The sequence below is a fragment of the Corvus moneduloides genome, chromosome 8, assembly GCF_009650955.1.
Source record: "Corvus moneduloides isolate bCorMon1 chromosome 8, bCorMon1.pri, whole genome shotgun sequence".
In the NCBI taxonomy this organism is placed as follows: Eukaryota; Metazoa; Chordata; class Aves; order Passeriformes; family Corvidae; genus Corvus; species Corvus moneduloides.
In genome coordinates, this window is record NC_045483.1 from 1,352,501 (window position 1) to 1,370,000 (window position 17,500).

At 45.7% G+C, this 17,500-nt stretch overlaps 1 protein-coding gene across 3 annotated transcripts in view; it reads right to left on the reverse strand.

Moving 5' to 3' along the window:
- The window catches only part of MGMT (O-6-methylguanine-DNA methyltransferase), a 138,406-nt gene that overhangs the window by 23,680 nt on the left and 97,226 nt on the right, over positions 1–17,500 (reverse strand). For all 3 annotated transcript variants that reach the window (XM_032116460.1, XM_032116459.1, XM_032116458.1), the window contains exon 4: positions 7,259–7,419. In XM_032116460.1, the coding sequence (XP_031972351.1) occupies positions 7,259–7,419 (161 nt within the window). The remainder of the gene's footprint in view (positions 1–7,258; positions 7,420–17,500) is intronic.

A 17,500-nucleotide genomic window follows, 5' to 3' on the forward strand; every position in this document is an offset into this window, starting at 1 on the left:
AATATTGAATATCCTCAAATTCTCTGAGAACAAGTAAAAATATTGCCATTGTAGAGGTGAACACTGGCTGAGGATCTTCAACCCACTCTTACCTAAATAAAGCCTATTTATAAAATGCTCCTTTATTCTAATTATGGCCTGCCTGTAATAATGTTAAGAATACTGGCAAGAAAGGATTGTCCAGCTGAAAATACAATGAATTTTAGAAAGCAAATGACCCTTTCACTGCTTTCCCCACGACAGGACAGACACACTGCTTTCTCCATGATTCTTCCGAGGTCACATCAGTGATGGTTACCCTGAAAGGCTCCACCTAAACCCCACGAGTATCTGGAATTGGTGCTGCCAAAAAGGAAATTTGCACCTGAGAGGGCCTGAATTGTCCTCAGTGGCTCACATTTGGCAGACAATTGATCCTATGAACGCCAATAAGAGTATGTAAGATATACTTAAAACCACACAGGCCTCCACTGAAAATTATGGGAATTTTGGTCTGAATTCAACAGGAATTGGGTCAGGAATTTTGCAGATATTTTGGTCCAAAATGCATTTGTATTGATTTTTTTTTTTGTTTAGTTTTGTTTTTAAGTAATGGGCCAAGTGGGCTGGAAAAAGAATGAGAGATATAAAAGTAACTGGGCTATTTTGGGGTTTTGTTGTTTCCATTTTTGAAGGTTGGAGAGGATTGATTTCTGTTTGCAGAAAATTGTAGGAAAGTATTGGATTGTAAAAATCCATTAAATGTCTCACAAAACAGTGACTTTCTCCTTATCAAAACTCCTCTCACATGAAATGGTAATAAAAGAAGATGCCAGTCTCTGGAATTTGAATTTTGAGTTGGCAGACAGAAATAGGAAAGCTTGTCATCTCTCTGCACTTGAATCTGCCATGTCCAGATATGTGAAGTACAAACGTTTCCGAGCAGATTATTTCATATTTAACACTTCCTAAAAGCCTAAATAGAAATGTATTTGCATGTCTGATGAAGCTGCAGGGTTGAGAAAGGGAAAATCAGCAACATTTCTCAACTTTTTTTCTTTAATGAATTGAACCTCCACTAGAAAATTAAGAGAATTTCACAGATTGCAGCATAAATCAGGAGTAAAAATGACAGTTTTTATTTGCCTAGGAAAGGACAAGTCCTGCTTCCTCCTCAGCAAGTGAACAGCACAGCTCAAGACTGCAAAATATAAATACAGAATCAGGGAATGGTTTGGGTTGGAAGGGACCTTAAAGGCCACCCAGTGCCACCCCTGCCATGACAGGGACACCTCCCACTGTGCCAGGCTGCTCCCAGCCCCAATGTCCAGCCTGGCCTTGGGCACTGCCAGGGATCCAGGGGCAGCCCCAGCTGCTCTGGGCACCCTGTGCCAGGGCCTGCCCACCCTCCCAGGGAACAATTCCTGCCCAATCTCCCATCCAGCCCTGCCCTCTGGCAGTTTCTACAACCTCCTGCTGGATTCCCCCTTTCCCAGATTAATTCATTGAACTTCCTGTTTTTACTGGAAATAAGGGAACCATGAAGCGATGACACCGGGACTCCTGCTCTCCCTGTCGGCTGAGTTTGCTGCTCTTCCTATTAAGGATGGCTATGCTTTAAATATAGATATATATCTACATCTACCTCTACCTCTACATCTACCTCTACCTCTACATCTACCTCTACCTCTACCTCTACATCTACCTCTACATCTACATCTACCTCTACCTCTACCTCTACATCTACCTCTACATCTACCTCTACCTCTACCTCTACATCTACCTCTACATCTATATCCATATCTATATGATAAAGGAAGGAAATCCCATGGACTGGTCCCTGATGCAAAATCTGATCATAAGTCTCAACTGAATGACATCTGAGCAAAAAGGTCACCACAAGAGTGACTAAATACTTTGAACCTGAACATGTGTGCGCCTGCAGTATGACAATAGGTACTTAAAAAAGTTCCAGACAGTTTATCCACAAACTGGCACCTGAAGCTTCAAACTTTCCAGCTTTACTTGACAATATCTCGACCAAGTCAATGATTCTTATGGGTTTTTTTTTACTGTAATTTAAAGGAAAGGAAAACATATCTGTAATTCATCTTAGTAATGTAAATGATTTTCTTATTGAAGTAATTTTTATATATTGGAGAAGTCTTTGGCTAAGTTGTATGTGGGAAAAATTTACTCTCAGGATACCATAATTAGGGTGAGCAGCACAGCCACTGAAATCCCTTTTAAATATATGCACCAGGGGATGTTGAATTTGTCATCTCAGAAGCAGACAAATCAACAGTCCCACAATTTCGTGATTTAAGCATTCTGACCATAAAAAGAATAAGGAAAAACTCTGGCCTTTGCTGAGTCACAGTCAGAAAATACAGAAAATCTACTTTTCTTTCTTAATTTGCTGCAGGCTGGCACTTTTTTACAGTTTAGAAAGTGCAAAACCAGTAAAAGAGAGGTGTTAGTGCCTCTCCTGGAAGGGTGTAGAGTACTGAGGACGTAGTTATGGTAGAGATCCCACAGCCCCGCAGACCCAAGAGAAGAGTGAATCAAGGGATGACTCTGACTCCACGCAGGTGACACAGAAATTGAGGAGTTTCCTCAGCCCACACCTGGCATTTCCCTGTGTTCCCACCACCCCCAGGCAGGGCTGGGAGGGGTTCACAGCCCATGCTGAGCAGTGTGAGTGTCTGAAGGAGCAGGAAATCACAGGGTAATTATTGATTACAGGCCTGGCTACGTCACCTCGGAGGGAGAATGGAGCCGCTCCCGGCTCCTTTGAAGGCTCTGTGCTCCCATTATGTATGAGGTGTTTCATCAATATCCCCTCTTGGATGAATAACGTACACCATGCACGGGGAATTTCAGCTGCAGAGCTCTCCTCCCTGCTCTCCATCCCCAGGCTGCTCCTCCTGGATCTTTCTGCACAGCTGGGCTCTGCCTTTGGCTTGGAATGTGGCAGAATCATGGAATGGTTTGGGCTGGAAGGGATCTTAAAGGCCATCATGTTCCTGTCCATGGGCAGGGACACCTCCCACTGTCCCAGGCTGCTCCAAGCCCCAATGTCCAGCCTGGCCTTGGGCACTGCCAGGGATCCAGGGGCAGCCCCAGCTGCTCTGGGCACCCTGTGCCAGGGCCTGCCCACCCTCCCAGGGAACAATTCCATCCCAATATCCAACATAAACCGATGGTCCTTCAGTTTAAAACCAAAAGTGCCCTAACCCCACTTCCAGACCTCTAAGCCCCAACGCAGGAATTCCCAGCTCATCTGAAGGAACAGGAGGACTGAGCTGGACTGAGGGAAAGGCTCAGCTTTGCTCCAGGCCTGCACCCTCAGGACACGGCCCTGATGGAGGAACTCCACCCCCAGGGATCTGAAGGACTCATCCGGTGAGGACGGCACAGCACGCAAGGAGCAGAACCCCGGGGCTGCTGCTCGTCACAGGGCAAAGGGAAACTCTGGTGTGCCTCCAATTTCCTCTGCTCCTGGGCCCTAATGAGCCATCTGGTCTGTGCCACACGCTCTGCCCCGCTGCAGGGCACAGCACAGCAAGGGCAAGGCAGCAAAGCCAGGAGGGACCAATTTAGCATCGCCCTCCCCGTGTTCCGGACCCACAAATCACCCACCCCCGTGCACAGCCCTCGAAATAGTAACAGTCCAATCTTCTTTTTCATATAGAAAGGGGGCTAATGACCAGGATACATTAAGAGCAAGTCATCATTTCCCATTAGGAATGTTCAGGGATTTTTCTGAGGTGTCCCACTCAGAGGAGTGGGAAAACCTGACTTTCTCTCTGCTCAGTGAAATTCCGCACTGAGTGCTGGCCAGGACACAGGTTGTTGAAAACTCCACATTTTCAATTATGCTTAAAAATAAATATATTGGCTGCATATAAACTGGAGAGCCAGTACGGAGAGAACTCCTGGAGTTGTTGGGAAACCAAACTTTTCCCTCTCCACAACTCCCTGACAGGGAGCCAGGTGGGGTCGGACTCTGCTCCCAGGGAACAAGAACCAGGATGAGAGGAAATGGCCTCAAACTGTGCCAGGGAAGGTTTAGATTGGAGATTAGGGAAAATTTCTTCATGGAAAAGCTGTCCAGCCCTGGCACAGTCTCTCCAGGGCAGTGGTGGAGTCACCACCCCTGAAAATGTTCAAAACCCATGTGGATGTGGCAGCTGGGGACATGGATTAGTGGTGACCACAGTGATGGTGCTGGGGCTGGATGATCTTAAAGGTCTTTTCCAACCCTAATGGTTCCATGATTCCATGATTTTCCTGCCTGCCTCAAGATTCAGATTCCACCTTCACCAATGCCAAGTTACGAGAGGAATGGTTAATTTCGTACTTTAAGTGTTTTTGACGTTTCCCCCATTTAACAGTAATTTAGAAAACTGAAGGCACTTCAGAAAAATTTAAGACATAGGAGGAGCCACTGAAAAAGCAAATACAGAAGTTTTATAGAATTTCTTAATAGAGTAAATATAAGGCAGAACATCGCTACCGTCTGAATCTGCAAATCTCTCTGCTTTTGTTATCTCAGAGTTGATTGTCATGATTTTTCTCTCCACAAGGAACTATGCCTCCCAACTGGCACAAAGGCAGCTGCAGAAAACTGACCATGAATTCAGAAGTGTTTCATCCCAAAAGCACTTACTTGTTTTTTTTTGTTGAATAAGGAATGTTTTTAGTGCGTTTTATGACATAGGCAAAACCCTTCCTGTCCTCAGATGAAGTTAGTGCAGAAAAATAAAATAAAATTTGACATAAGCACTGATTAGGAAGAAATTATGCAATAGTCAGTCCTGACCACAAAAGGACTTGAGGATGGAACTCGAATCCTCTATCAAAGAACCCACTATCAGTGGCCGTATTTACAGGGAAGGGGAGGAAAGAACAGCCAAAGGTTTTGATGATGATGGAATCACAGAATTCCAGCCTGGTTTGGGTTGGAAGGGACCTTAAAGCCCATCCAATTCCAGCTCTGCCATGGGCAAGGACACCTCCCACTGTCCCAGGCTGCTCAGGGCCCCATTTGAAGAGCTGCTGCTGAACAGAAACGTAAGAAAATCAGAGTGATGAGAAAAAGCCTTTCTGGCTTCGGATCCTCGTGCTCTCACTGATGTTTGTTCTGCGTTTTTAAGTGCCTGGAGAAATGAGTAGGCACTTTCAAATGTAAATGTATAAAAGTAAATAAATACCAAATTCCTGATTTAGCAAAACTGCAATTCTGATGTGCAGATAAACTGAAGTGCAATCCATCATAATTTGATTTTTACCTCACCTTTCTCCTAAATAACTCTTAAAACCAGCTCCTTCAAATTTTTGACATCTATTTCCACATTCCTTCCAACGTAATTTTTTTTCTATTTTATGAAAGTATTAGTAGGAGAAAGTCACAGAAGAACAGAAATGCTCTCACATTGCTGTGATTGGAGCCAATTAACTCTTCATTAGAGTTTCCATGAGGGAGGTGCCTTCCCCCAGTAAAACACACACTTGGGCCCAGGCCAAGAGCAAATGATGGAGCTAAATGAAAACAACCTGAACACGCAGGTGCTGAAACCAGAACGCTGTCCTGCAGCCCCTGCCCGTGCTCCAGGTGGTCAAACCCAAACCCCTGAGCACCAGAGGTCAGTGGGACCACCAGTGCCACCCCTCACAAGGCAACGGGTGCTGCAGGGACCCTCAGCTGATGCTCACAGCCACGTCCCATCCCTGACACAGCTCCTGGCTGGGTTTTGAGCTCAGATGGTGCTGAAGAACTTTCCCTCCTCTCCCCAAAAATTCAAGGGTGATGACTGTTTCCCTCAAGAAGCTTCCTGTTAACAAATATCCTTATTTTTCCTCTTTTAAAGGATCCTCAGTCCCTTCAGTGCTGCCTGCACAGGAATGTTGTGTCCTAGGGAGGAACCAAGTCTCCCACAAAGTCAAACCTCTCAGGTCTGAACCCCAAACCAGCATCTAAAACAACGTCAGCAGAGCTTCAACCAAGGATTTTCATTCACAAAGCTAAAAGGAATTCAGGAGCCCATTTAGGAAAACTAATGAAAAGAAAAAGCATGATTTTAAATGTTTTATAATCTTCTGATGGATGATCTGGGAGGCAGAATTCCCCTGCTGTTGTTCAGAGATGGCAGGAGCAGCAGCAGTAATATTTCCTACCCAGCTTTGCCTGTTCACATCCACCTCAAGGATAAAGTTTCCACAACGTGGCACTTCATTTCATCCCAGCTAATAAGAAAATTCCTCAGTACCACCCTGGAATTTGACTGTGAAGGATCTGGCACTGGGGAATTCACATAACAGGGGAAAGTAAGTACAGAGGATGCTCATGGAAACGAAGTTGCTGTGCAAAGCTCACAGATCCTGAGACTCCCTTATCCACTGAGAAATGGTGACATTTGGGGCAGGCAAGAAGGCACTGCAAACATCAGACTTCTGAGATTATTATTATTATTATTATTATTACTACCAGTTTCATTCCAAGTGGTTGATTTCTGTTAGGAGGCCTTCAGAAACACGGATAATAAATGGGGAATGGGGAGGAGGAACTTTTCTCAGGTGTTGCTTTTAGCCAGATTCATAAATAACACAACTTCTTGATAACAATTCTCTTTGTCCTTTGTTTAAAAATATCAGCATATTATCTATGATAACTTTGGGGAATAAAACCACAGTGACCTGACACAGCCTATCCCTGACTGCTTCCCTGGCACTTTTCTGCTGACAGGGACACAGAACCACAGAATCAGGGAATCACTGAGGTTGGAAAATCCCTCTGAGCCCATCAATTCCAACCATTCCCAGCAGTGCCAAGGCCACCCATGTCCCCAGATGCCACATCCACAGGGCTTTTAAATCCCTCCAGGGATGGGGACTCCACCCCTGCCCTGGGCAGCTGTGCCAGGCCTGGACAAACCTTTCCAAGAAGAAACTCTCCCTAATCTCCAACCTAAATCTCTGCTGTTGCAATGTGAGTCCATTTCCACTCCTCCTGTTCTCTGGGAGCAGAGCCAGACCCCACCTTCAGCCAGGGAGTTGTGGAGAGTGATGTCAAAGCCTCAACGCCCCTTTCTGCTGGCCAAAAGCTACTTTAAGTAGCCACCACCTCACTGAGCAGCTCACAACCCTTCGGGTGTGTTTGCACCCCAACCTTTCGGTGCTGGCAGCTGAACCACATCATTTTATAGACCAAGGACGAAGGAGGGTGGGAGCCAGTGCTGGTGGCTGATGGCAGAGGGCAGGGAGAAGTGGCACTGACCTCTCTGGAGCAGGGGGTGGTGGAAGGCTGGCACGGGCAGGGTCCCCGTGGTCGCTGGCTCACAGAAGTAGGCTCGGAGCCAGGCCGTGCACTGCTGCAGGGGCTCTGTCATCTCCTCGGCCCCCTCGCACACCTCGCAAGCCACCGAGGACTCTGCCCTGCTGAGACACAGAGAAATGCAAAATTACAAGGGTAAAAATGACAAAACCAGGCTGGACAGGACTCTGAGCAACGTGGTCTAGCAGAAAGTGTCCCTTGAGCAGAACATCACCATCTGGAAGGTCCCTTCCAACCAAAACAGCTCTGTGATTCTGTGGTAAAACCAAATATTCACACTCTATCAGCAAAATAAAAACCTCGAAACATTTCATCTCGAGTCAGGTCTTTTTTCTTCTCAGAGAGAAGTGAAGGGATTCCTCACAGCAGCAACAAAAATTCACCCTCACCACCTCTACAAATGCAAAGATGACACAATGTTATAAACACGCGTAGGAAAATCCATGGAAGACTGGTGTGAGGAAAAAGCCATACGGGAAATGTCAGGGAGCAAGACCACCACCCAAGCCCGTGGTGGCTGACACATCCTTGTGCTTCCAGGGTGGATGGAGGTGAGGCTCCTCCTCCGTGTCCCCCAGGGGCACAGTCCCTTGTCCCCAGGGCCCATCCCTGGGGAAGGAGGGAAGGAAGCAGCTCTCTGCCGCTCCGTGCCCTCCCCGGCCCCGCTTCCTCCAGCGCCGTGGCAGGCCTCTGCTTCCCTCCCCTGATTGAATTGGAAGGAAGCAATTGAGAATTCATTTGATTTTCAATGGCAGCTCGTGCTTGCAGGGGCTGAGGAGCAAAGTGAGCAAGCAGAAAGCACCTGTAAATGAGAATGTGCTTCCTCCCTTGCTCCTTTTTATTCTTTTCCCCTGCAAGAGCAACGTGTGGATGAGAGCAATGAGAAAGGGAACCCCGAATTTGCATGTATCCAGCTGTGTTTTCCAAGCTGGATGTTTTCAGGGATGCAGAGCAGTGCTGGGAAAGGGGTGATGGTGCTCTCCTGGTGCTTCCCAAGGCTGGGGTGCAGTTGGGGGGGGTCACTCAAAACTGCAGAGACCTGTGTGAGGATAGCAATAAAAAAACAGCCTCCATGAGACATGATGGAGACAACACCAAGGGCGACGGCCAGAACAGCAACCCCTGCCAGCAAGCTCCTCATATCCAGAGCCCTCCCCACCAAGGATGGGCCATCCAAAGGTTTCCTGATTCTTGCAGCTTTTTCTCCCAGCTGGAAATAAAGCCAGAGCCAGAAGTTCCTCAGTGCTAGACCTCAACAGCAGAGTCTCCTGGTGAGAGGCTGGATGTGCCCCAAAGCAGGAAAACTGAGAGAAAACTGTGGCAATATCAAAATACCTGTGAACCTGAGACAAGGGAAGAGAAAACCAGAGCAACTGTGCCAGCCAGGTACGGCGACAGAACAAACGAACCCTGATTCCTGAGCGTGCCGCAAGGAGGGGGAAGGGTTTTGTGAGACTCCTCTGAGCAAAAGCCAAAGCAAACGAACCAAGAGATGTTCCAGTAGCGGCATCAAAGAGCCCGGCTCTGCTTCAGCCTCGAGGCAGCTCTGCAGAGAGACCCAACATCTCCAGTGCCTGATGCAGCCCAGCACCGAGCCGGGCGCGCCGGGATCATCAGCGGAGCCTGCGGACAGGAGCAGGGATGCGCCGGGGGCCCGGGCACGGCTGCCCTCAGACGCAGAGCCCTCGCTCGCCTGGTGCCTGATCCAACAGCTCTGCCATGCCCCAGCCCCGACTCTGATTAACTGTGAACCACTGAAGGCCATGCAATTACTGATGAGGAAGTGGAGGGACGCAGAGACGGACAATTAAAACACTCCAGCCGCACCGGAGTCCACGGCTTGGAGCAGAGGCAAAGCAAATCTGCAGAACCAGCTCTGGATCCAGTTCAGTAGGTGTTGAGTGCAATTTTATTTCTCTCTTTGAATTTATTTATTAAATTAATGCCTTTGATTCTTTATTTTCTTTCTGTGTGTGAAGTAGGATCAATTTGCTTTACAAAACCGATGTCTACTTCATGCTACTTTTCTGATTAATAATACCTTTGCTAGGAAAAAGGTATGAGAATCCATGCCCAAACTTTTTTACACGAATGCCCATGACATGGACTTCAAACCAAGCTCCCAACACCACGGATAATCCCTTATTTCACATAGGTACGACACAGCAGAATGTGGCTCTGTTTTACTGGGGATTGTTGGAGCTACAACAAAATAATAATGAGAGAATATATTGACAGTAACTCCTCTGAAACCTGGGAGAGAAGTGGGGAGACTTTTCTGCTCCATTTATCCAGAAGAGCACAGAGAGCGCTCAAAGCTACGCATGCCTTATGTTTTTCACATCATCCTGTTTCCCATTCTTGGGAGTCTGGAAATCATTTGGGCTGTAATGTGACCATAAAACAGAAAAACTCCATCTCCTCATGGATCCAGGAGCAGCAGCTCCAGGCTCTGCCTCCAGCTGCAGACCAAGGGCACCGAACCATCATCAGTCACCCCCAAAACTGGTGGGGAGCAGCCACGAAGACTCTGGGAGCACCTCCCAGGGCCTAAAGGGGATCCAAGTGATCTGGAGAGGGACTGGGGACAAGGCATGGAGGGACAGGACACAGGGAATGGCTTCCAGTGCCAGAGGGCAGGGCTGGATGGGAGATTGGGAACTGGGAATTGTTCCCTGGCAGGGTGGGCAGGCCCTGGCACAGGGTGCCCAGAGCAGCTGGGGCTGCCCCTGGATCCCTGGCAGTGCCCAAGGCCAGGCTGGACATTGGGGCTGGGAGCAGCCTGGCACAGCGGGAGGCGTCCCTGCCCATGGCAGGGCTGGCACTGGATGGGATTTAAGGTTCCATTCTGAGCCAAGCCATCACACACACACATTTCTCACTTCTACCAGGTGTTCCCTGGCAGGAGTGTTTGGATAGAATTTATTTTTAAATTTCTTTTTAATTGCTGTTTTTAAGTGCAGTGCCCTGCCACTGCTGAACTTCTCCAGATGTTTTTGGTGGGACCATTCTCCCAGCAATTCAACACCAGAGGCTTTCCCAACACCTGCCACCTCCATGGCCACCTCCACCTTGGCAGGGACAGGGAACGCTCTGCAAGGCAGAAATGAATTTGCCTTCCAAGAATGCACTGACCTCTTTTCCTGCAGGATACAAACTCCACACTCTGGAGTGTGCCAACACACACTCCCAGAGCTTCAAACTGGCAAAGAGTTGAAAAAAAAGGAAAACCTTCACATTAATTTTGCTTGGCTAGAGATGGCAACAGCTATTCCTGGGAATTTGACGGCTTTAATAAAGAAAAAGAAGGCACAGAACTCATACATGGGTGTCTTCTGCTGGCTCTCCTCCTGCTCCTGCCCTTCCCTCCTCCCCTCTCCCTTTCCAAAGCTGCATAGCAGCACTCCTTCTACAAACTACCTCGGCATTAAACATCCAACTGAAAACACCAGCTGGCTTTTAAAGGATCTTCTCAGGCTTCAAAGCCTTGAGTACCTTTCAGAAAGCAGAGTCAAAGTGGTCTCAAAACATTCTCAAGAAGAGCAGAGGAGTTACATCATGGGAAATTCCCCCCTGGAAGGAAATCCCTCTGCTCAGTGTTTGATTTCTTGGAAGGTTTCTCAACACCCTACCCCAGGCATGGATCTTTGAGCCCCTCTAAGTCAAGCTGGACAGGAAAAAGTTGAAATTTAGAGAAAAATACGCATCTAAGACTCATATTAACTACCTGGGCCTAAACTTTAGGAGTGAAAAAGCAAAAAGGGCTCTACTTAATGTGCTGCCCTGGGTGATCCCAAAGGAAAGAATCACAGAGGCACCAGCAGCACACAAGGTGGTAGCCAAAGTGGCCATTCACTGGTTTACCTATGGAAAGTTTGTCTCACACCTGTGATTCAACAAGATGCAATTTTACTTTTATACAGGAAAATAACATAAGCATGTTCATCGAAAAATAAAAAACCCCAAACCCTAAACAAAATATACAAGAAACATGACTGCTTTGCTTTCACCCCGGAAAATTTTTTTATTTTTCCTTAAAAAGCATCAATGCCTTTTTTTTCCTGCAGTGGGGTTGGAATAATAAGAAACATTTATTTAAACCACATTAGTATTATTTAAACTGCTTCCACTTTCATCAGAGGCTGTCACTACACTTGTTTGCATTCCTGAATTATGCTGGCTGCTGCCTGGCATCCCAAAAAATTCAAAGTGGAGGTTTTTGTATTTTCACCTGGTCAACAGTCAATCATTGCTGTTGGGGTTTAGTGTGCATTTTATATGTTATTTTATTTTATTTTTTATTTTATTTTATTTTATATTTCATATTTTATTTTATTTTATTTTATTTTATTTTATTTTTTGACCCAGAATTCTTTTGTTTGCAGGAATGCGGTGCCCTCCAATATGTCAGCAGGGTCACATGTCTGTTCCATGCCTGAACTTTTTGGGGATGGTAAATGGATATGACCAATATGGCTTTACAGGGGGATGCTTCATTAAAACTACAGACACCTCCAACAGAAATAAAAGCTTGTTTTAAGCTATCTAAAGACATCTAGAAATAAATGTATATTTTTTTCAAGTTGGATGTGTCTCACAAAGAGCCTTTTTTCAGGCCAGGCACCCACTGCTGGTGCTGCACATCTCCAGCTCGTGGTGGTGATGCCCAAGAGAGCCCAAGATCAGTTCCAACATGGCAATCCACCACAGGATTAGGGTTTTCACACACCACAGCTATTCCTCACCATTCCTCCTGCAATCCTATATACTTCCTTCCGTTACAGCCCTTCTCAGAGCCTGCCCAGGCCCGGGGAGCCAGCTGGCTCCTGCATCCCCACAGCTCAGAGGTGTCTTCCCAAAGCTCCATCCCAGCCCTGCTTCTCTGGTGTCTCCTCGTGTTTGCATGGGCTGAAAGGAAGGGAAAGCAGGTTTTAGCAGAGGGGGAGAAAAGCAGCAACACCACCTGTTTCAGTTCAATGGGCTCCTTCCAAAGCCGCTGCCAAGAACTGGAAGTTGCTAAGGCGCTTCCAAAATAAACACATAAGCAGCAGACTGGCTTCGGGATCATCCCAAACAGCTTAACCATGATGAAAAGCAGAGCAATGCTGGGAGAAGCCATGCTCTAAAGTGGCAGGATGCTCATTATTTATTTCTGAGCTACTTTTTGCCTCAGTCCTTCATAAACTTATGGGAAACAAGGTGGACCTTGAGCAGTGTTGAAAGGAAGAGGATGTAACACAACGACTCAGCTGGCACATTCCTGGGGGGAAAGCCAGGAGCTGGAAGCTTCCTTAGGATAAATAAATACCATGAGAGCGTTGTAGCAGCTCCCATAACATATTTATAAAATAGATGCCTATTTATAAAATATTTGTATATTTTAAATACAATTGATTGGTTGACTGTAACATCCAAATCTCACTTCCACTGCCCGCAGCCACACACACCTGAGTGTTTTATCCCTGGAAGACTACCTCACCTTTCAGTGGCTTGCTAAGGAGAGGTTTAGAAACTGAGCCAGTGAAGAGTCCCCTCTACTTCAATTTAAAAATTTTCAATGTTTTTTTCTGGGTTAAGACAGAAATGAAAAAAGCTCCTCAACTAAAAAAAATTGCAACTCCTCCTAGCCTGGAGTCAACAAAGTGCCACTGATACATGTGGGCAGACTCAGAGTACATTATTCATTCCAATTGTTCAATTTTTAATTTTTTGGTAATGTTTTATAACTTATATTTTTGTCTTTTTGTACTTTTACCTTTATTTTTAATCTTTTTGTGGGTTTTTATTGTGATTTTCTTCCCCAATGGTGGGAAGTGCCTGGTGACTGTGGGTACGGAGCTCTGTGAGTGTCATTAGTATAGATAATTCTTAGTATTTATATAAGTTTTATATATATATATAAATAGTTAATAACAGAGCTCCTAAACTAGAGTAAATTTTTACATTTGCAGAAGTCACTGTTGATCCTCTAGGACCTGAATGGTAACTCTTGCCATGAAATACATATGAAGGGCCAGGATAATTTAAAAATTATTGGTTTTTAAATGGCATTTTTTTGTTTCATCAGCAAATGATGGAAGACAAGTTGTCACATAACTCTCACACATGTGAATTCACCACAGAAAATGTTGCACTGTCTGAAAACTGAAGGCTGTCTTTTTCTTACAATTATATAGATCTGTGCTTGTCTTACCAAACCATTTTTTTCTTTGAGAAATAACTGGTGTGTTACTTTTCAAATGGAAGAATCAGTGATGATTAGCACACAAAAATTAACATTAAAATGAGACTCAGTGAGGTAGCATTATTTGTTCCATAGTAATGCAGAGTGAGTCGATGTTTTTACTGGAGCCTTCATTGTGAAATTAACCAAAAAATGTGTTTTATCCACACCTAAATGTCATTTAAGCAGCCTTTCTTTGATAGATGAAGGCTAAAGCCACCCCAAAACTGCAGCTGAATTATCTGGTCTCTAATGACTCCAAACCGATTACGGGATGCAGAGCAATCTCGTTAAATTTTATTCTAAAGCTTACTACCCTCGTGTTTTCTCTTATTTTTCTATCAATGAAGCCCAGGGGGTTTAAGGACAATTCATTATGTATGAGACCCAACTTACAGTGCTTGACTGTTGATTAATAGCAAAGTTTGCTGTGTGTACATTTGCAGCATTAGATGCATACAATATGCTAACTTATTCTTCCACCCAAGCTAATTATTTACCAAAATGACTACTTGAGACTACAATTTATTAAATGCATGCATCCCGTCTCGATTTGGCCCCAAAAGACAGCCCGGAATGAAGATCTTTTACTTGATGTGACAACTTCTGGAAACAGTGTTATTAATATTGTAAATGTGGCAAATAAAGAGTTCAAATAGCCGGGTGGCTCTGTTGCATTTCTTCCCCACAACTGAATCAACGAACAAAGCGCCTTTTTAGGTTTAAAATTCATGGGGAAGCACATCCTGACATAGTTTAATTTAGCTGCTTATAAATGAAGTGGCTGTATGATGGTAGGGAGAGATTAAAACAGGGATGAGAGCTGCGACGAACAGCAATAACCCCCAATTCCTGTCCAACAGCCCCGACACTGCTCCTTTTAAAACCTATTAAGAAAAATTTGATGCATTTAAGGAGGAGCACAACAACTCAGAGTGGAGTAAGACTAACTCCTTGTCATACAACCTGTGCAATGTTTTCCTTACTGTTTTTTTATCTGTTCCGGAGGATGCAAATTCTTATGGATCTGACTGGTGAGAAATTCTGCATCCCCTCTTTAACCCTGGGAAAGAAGCACCTGCACAGAGATCTGGGCATCATACACATGACATGAATCCCAAATAAATAATATAACAAATAAATATATAATTAAATACGTAATACATGAATAAATTAAATTACTGCTACAATAAATAATAAATAAACACACCTCTTGAGTAAATACAAAGATGTCCAAATAGCCTCATTTCTTTTCCCGACTTTTGAAATAATGATATTAAATTTGGGGACCAAACTGGGTCTGCCCAAGTTTGATGATCCCTGCAAAGCTGCTCCCTGCTTATTCTGTGCTCCTGGTGTGTACCAGCAAACACTTCAAAGGATGGAGTGAGACTCCTGTCTCCACATGCCAAGATAAGGAAAATCAATGTCAATGCCCAAAAGACTCAAGTGATAGCACTGAAGGTCATTAAATGCTACTGACTGCCCTGGACCATTAAAGTTTTGATTGGAATCCTATACAGGGAGACACAGATTTCAAACAAGATCCTGCCCTGGGATGTGGCACTGCGAGACCACGGCGGTGACTTCCCGAGGAACACCTGAAACACGTCCAAGGAAAACAATGCTCTGTGTGTGTGGGCTTGGCTCCCTTTCCCTGAGCATTTATTGTGTTTTCACAGCAGTGAATCCCATTAGGAACAAAGACCTCTGTTAAAGCAACAGCCAGGTGGAAGGACAACCACAGAGCTCTGGTTCTTCAACCACCTCAATCTTCTTGGGGCGTCCCAGTGCCCCAAGCCCTTCATTGCTCCGTGCCGCCCTCCTTCCCTCAATCCCAGAATGGTTTGGGTGGGAAGGGACATTAAAAATCATCTTGTTCCACCTCTGCCATGGCCAGGGACACCTTCCACTGTCCCAGGGTGCTTCAAGCCCCAATGTCCAGCCTGGCCTTGGGCAATGCCAAGGATCCAGGGGCAGCCACAGTTTCTCTGTGCCAGGGCCTCCCCACCCTCACAGGAAGAATTTCTCCCCAATATCCCATCTATCCCTGCCCTTTGGCAGTTTGAAGCCATTCCCCTTTTCCTGTCACTCCAGACCCTCGTCCACAGTCCTCTCCTTAGCCCACCTTTAAATTCTCCCCTTTTTCTATGCTGGCCACCACCCTCCTCCTGACCTCACCTGGTCTGGACCATCTCTGTACTGCTCAGTCTGACCTCACTGCTCTACAGCAGATTTCCTGCTCCACCTCCACACTGGTCACCAATTCCAGCACTGCTTTCTTCCTGTTTCCCACACACAGCTTTTCCAGACTAATTCCTGTTCTCTCCAGATTCCACCCTGCACGTTTCTATCTCATTGGTGTTAGCAGGAATCATCCAGGCCAAGACAACCACAGTTAGCTCTGGTGCTCATCAGCACCGGGAGTTGTATCAGCCCGGAGACCTTCCCCAGAGAGACCCACTCCCCTCCATGAATGAAACTCTTCAAAGACCTACAGCTGCGCCCTATCGAGAGAGCACAAATATTCCTAATATCAGAGTGAGCTCTTCATAAATATTTCTGTTTCAAATCAGTGGGTTTGGCAGCAGAACGACCAGAAAATTCGCCGAAAAGATAAAAAAAGCCCGGTTTCTGTGCATCTTCTGTGTTGGAAAGGACCACCCTGTTCTAGATTGAGAACGGGGGAGATCAAGCACACCCTGAACCGGCAACAACCGAGCAGATGCTTCACATTAAATGTTTTAAAGCAGGAAGCAAAAATGGAGCCAAGCTCCAAGCGGCAGCACGCTCTGCCCGAGATGTTCGGCAACATTAAGCATAGGTGATATCATCAGTTCTAGCTTTAATTAGGTTAAAAGAAAGTCAGTTAATTTTAGCACTTACAAGAAATTGTTACAAAACATTTTTTCTTATATAAAAGAAGTCTCCCATCAGGCCTCGGAGGTCGGTTTTATCACAGGCAATTAACTGTGTTAGGGCTGGCTGCAGGGGACCCTCAAACCGCACGCCGCATTCCCTGCGCTTCGCCGCTATCTCCGCTGGTTTTGGGGACTCACCACCACTCCCAGCCGTCTGCAACAGCCACAAACCCACCAGCCCTACTCAGAACCCTGCCTTGCAGTGATAACCCAAATGCTAACTGGTATCTGAAGTCAAATTTACATTTTTTTCTACATATCTCAGATAGATATAATCCCAATTATGCATGGATTTAAAAAAAAAAAAACCAGCGAACCTAAGGGAGTTAAAATACACATTACAACCCTTATACTGCAAGACCCAGGTCCCTGATCTGGTGCACGGGGACACTGAAGGACGAAAACTTTAAGGCTGAATTATTGGAGCTGGGCCCTGACTTTGGATGTCCACCTTGACGTGCGTCAGTGCATGAATTCCAGATGACAGTGAGCACCAAGAATTATAATCAACAGCACCTGCAGATCCTCCAGCCTATTAAAATGAATTAAGATACAGATAAATCAGGAACCTCTTAAGAATTCAACTCGCCAGGACGTTCTTCAAAGCAAGTTCCCAGTGTGGGTGTAAAGTCTGTGACCCCTGAGTATCTCCCGTTGAAGTGAGTCCAGAGGCTACAAAGATGCTCCAGGGCTGGAGCCCCTCTGCTCTGGAGCCAGCCTGGGAGAGCTGGGGGTGTTCACTTGGAGAACAGAAGACTCTGGGGACACCTTAGAGCACCTCATAAAAACTAATACAACCCAATTAAAACAGCAGAGCTAACAGAGATCTGCAAAGCCTTTCTGCAGGGCTTTGAGGTTGCTACCACCCACATCAGCAGGATCTCTCCCAAAATGGCATTACCCACTCAAGAACTGACTGTACCTCTTATCAATCTGGCCTCAACCCAGAAAGACAACAGGAGGAAGAACAAAGAATAGAAAGTATTTTCCTTCATTTGGATCAACGTTTGCCAGCACTCCCTGTTTGCTCCTTCCAACACT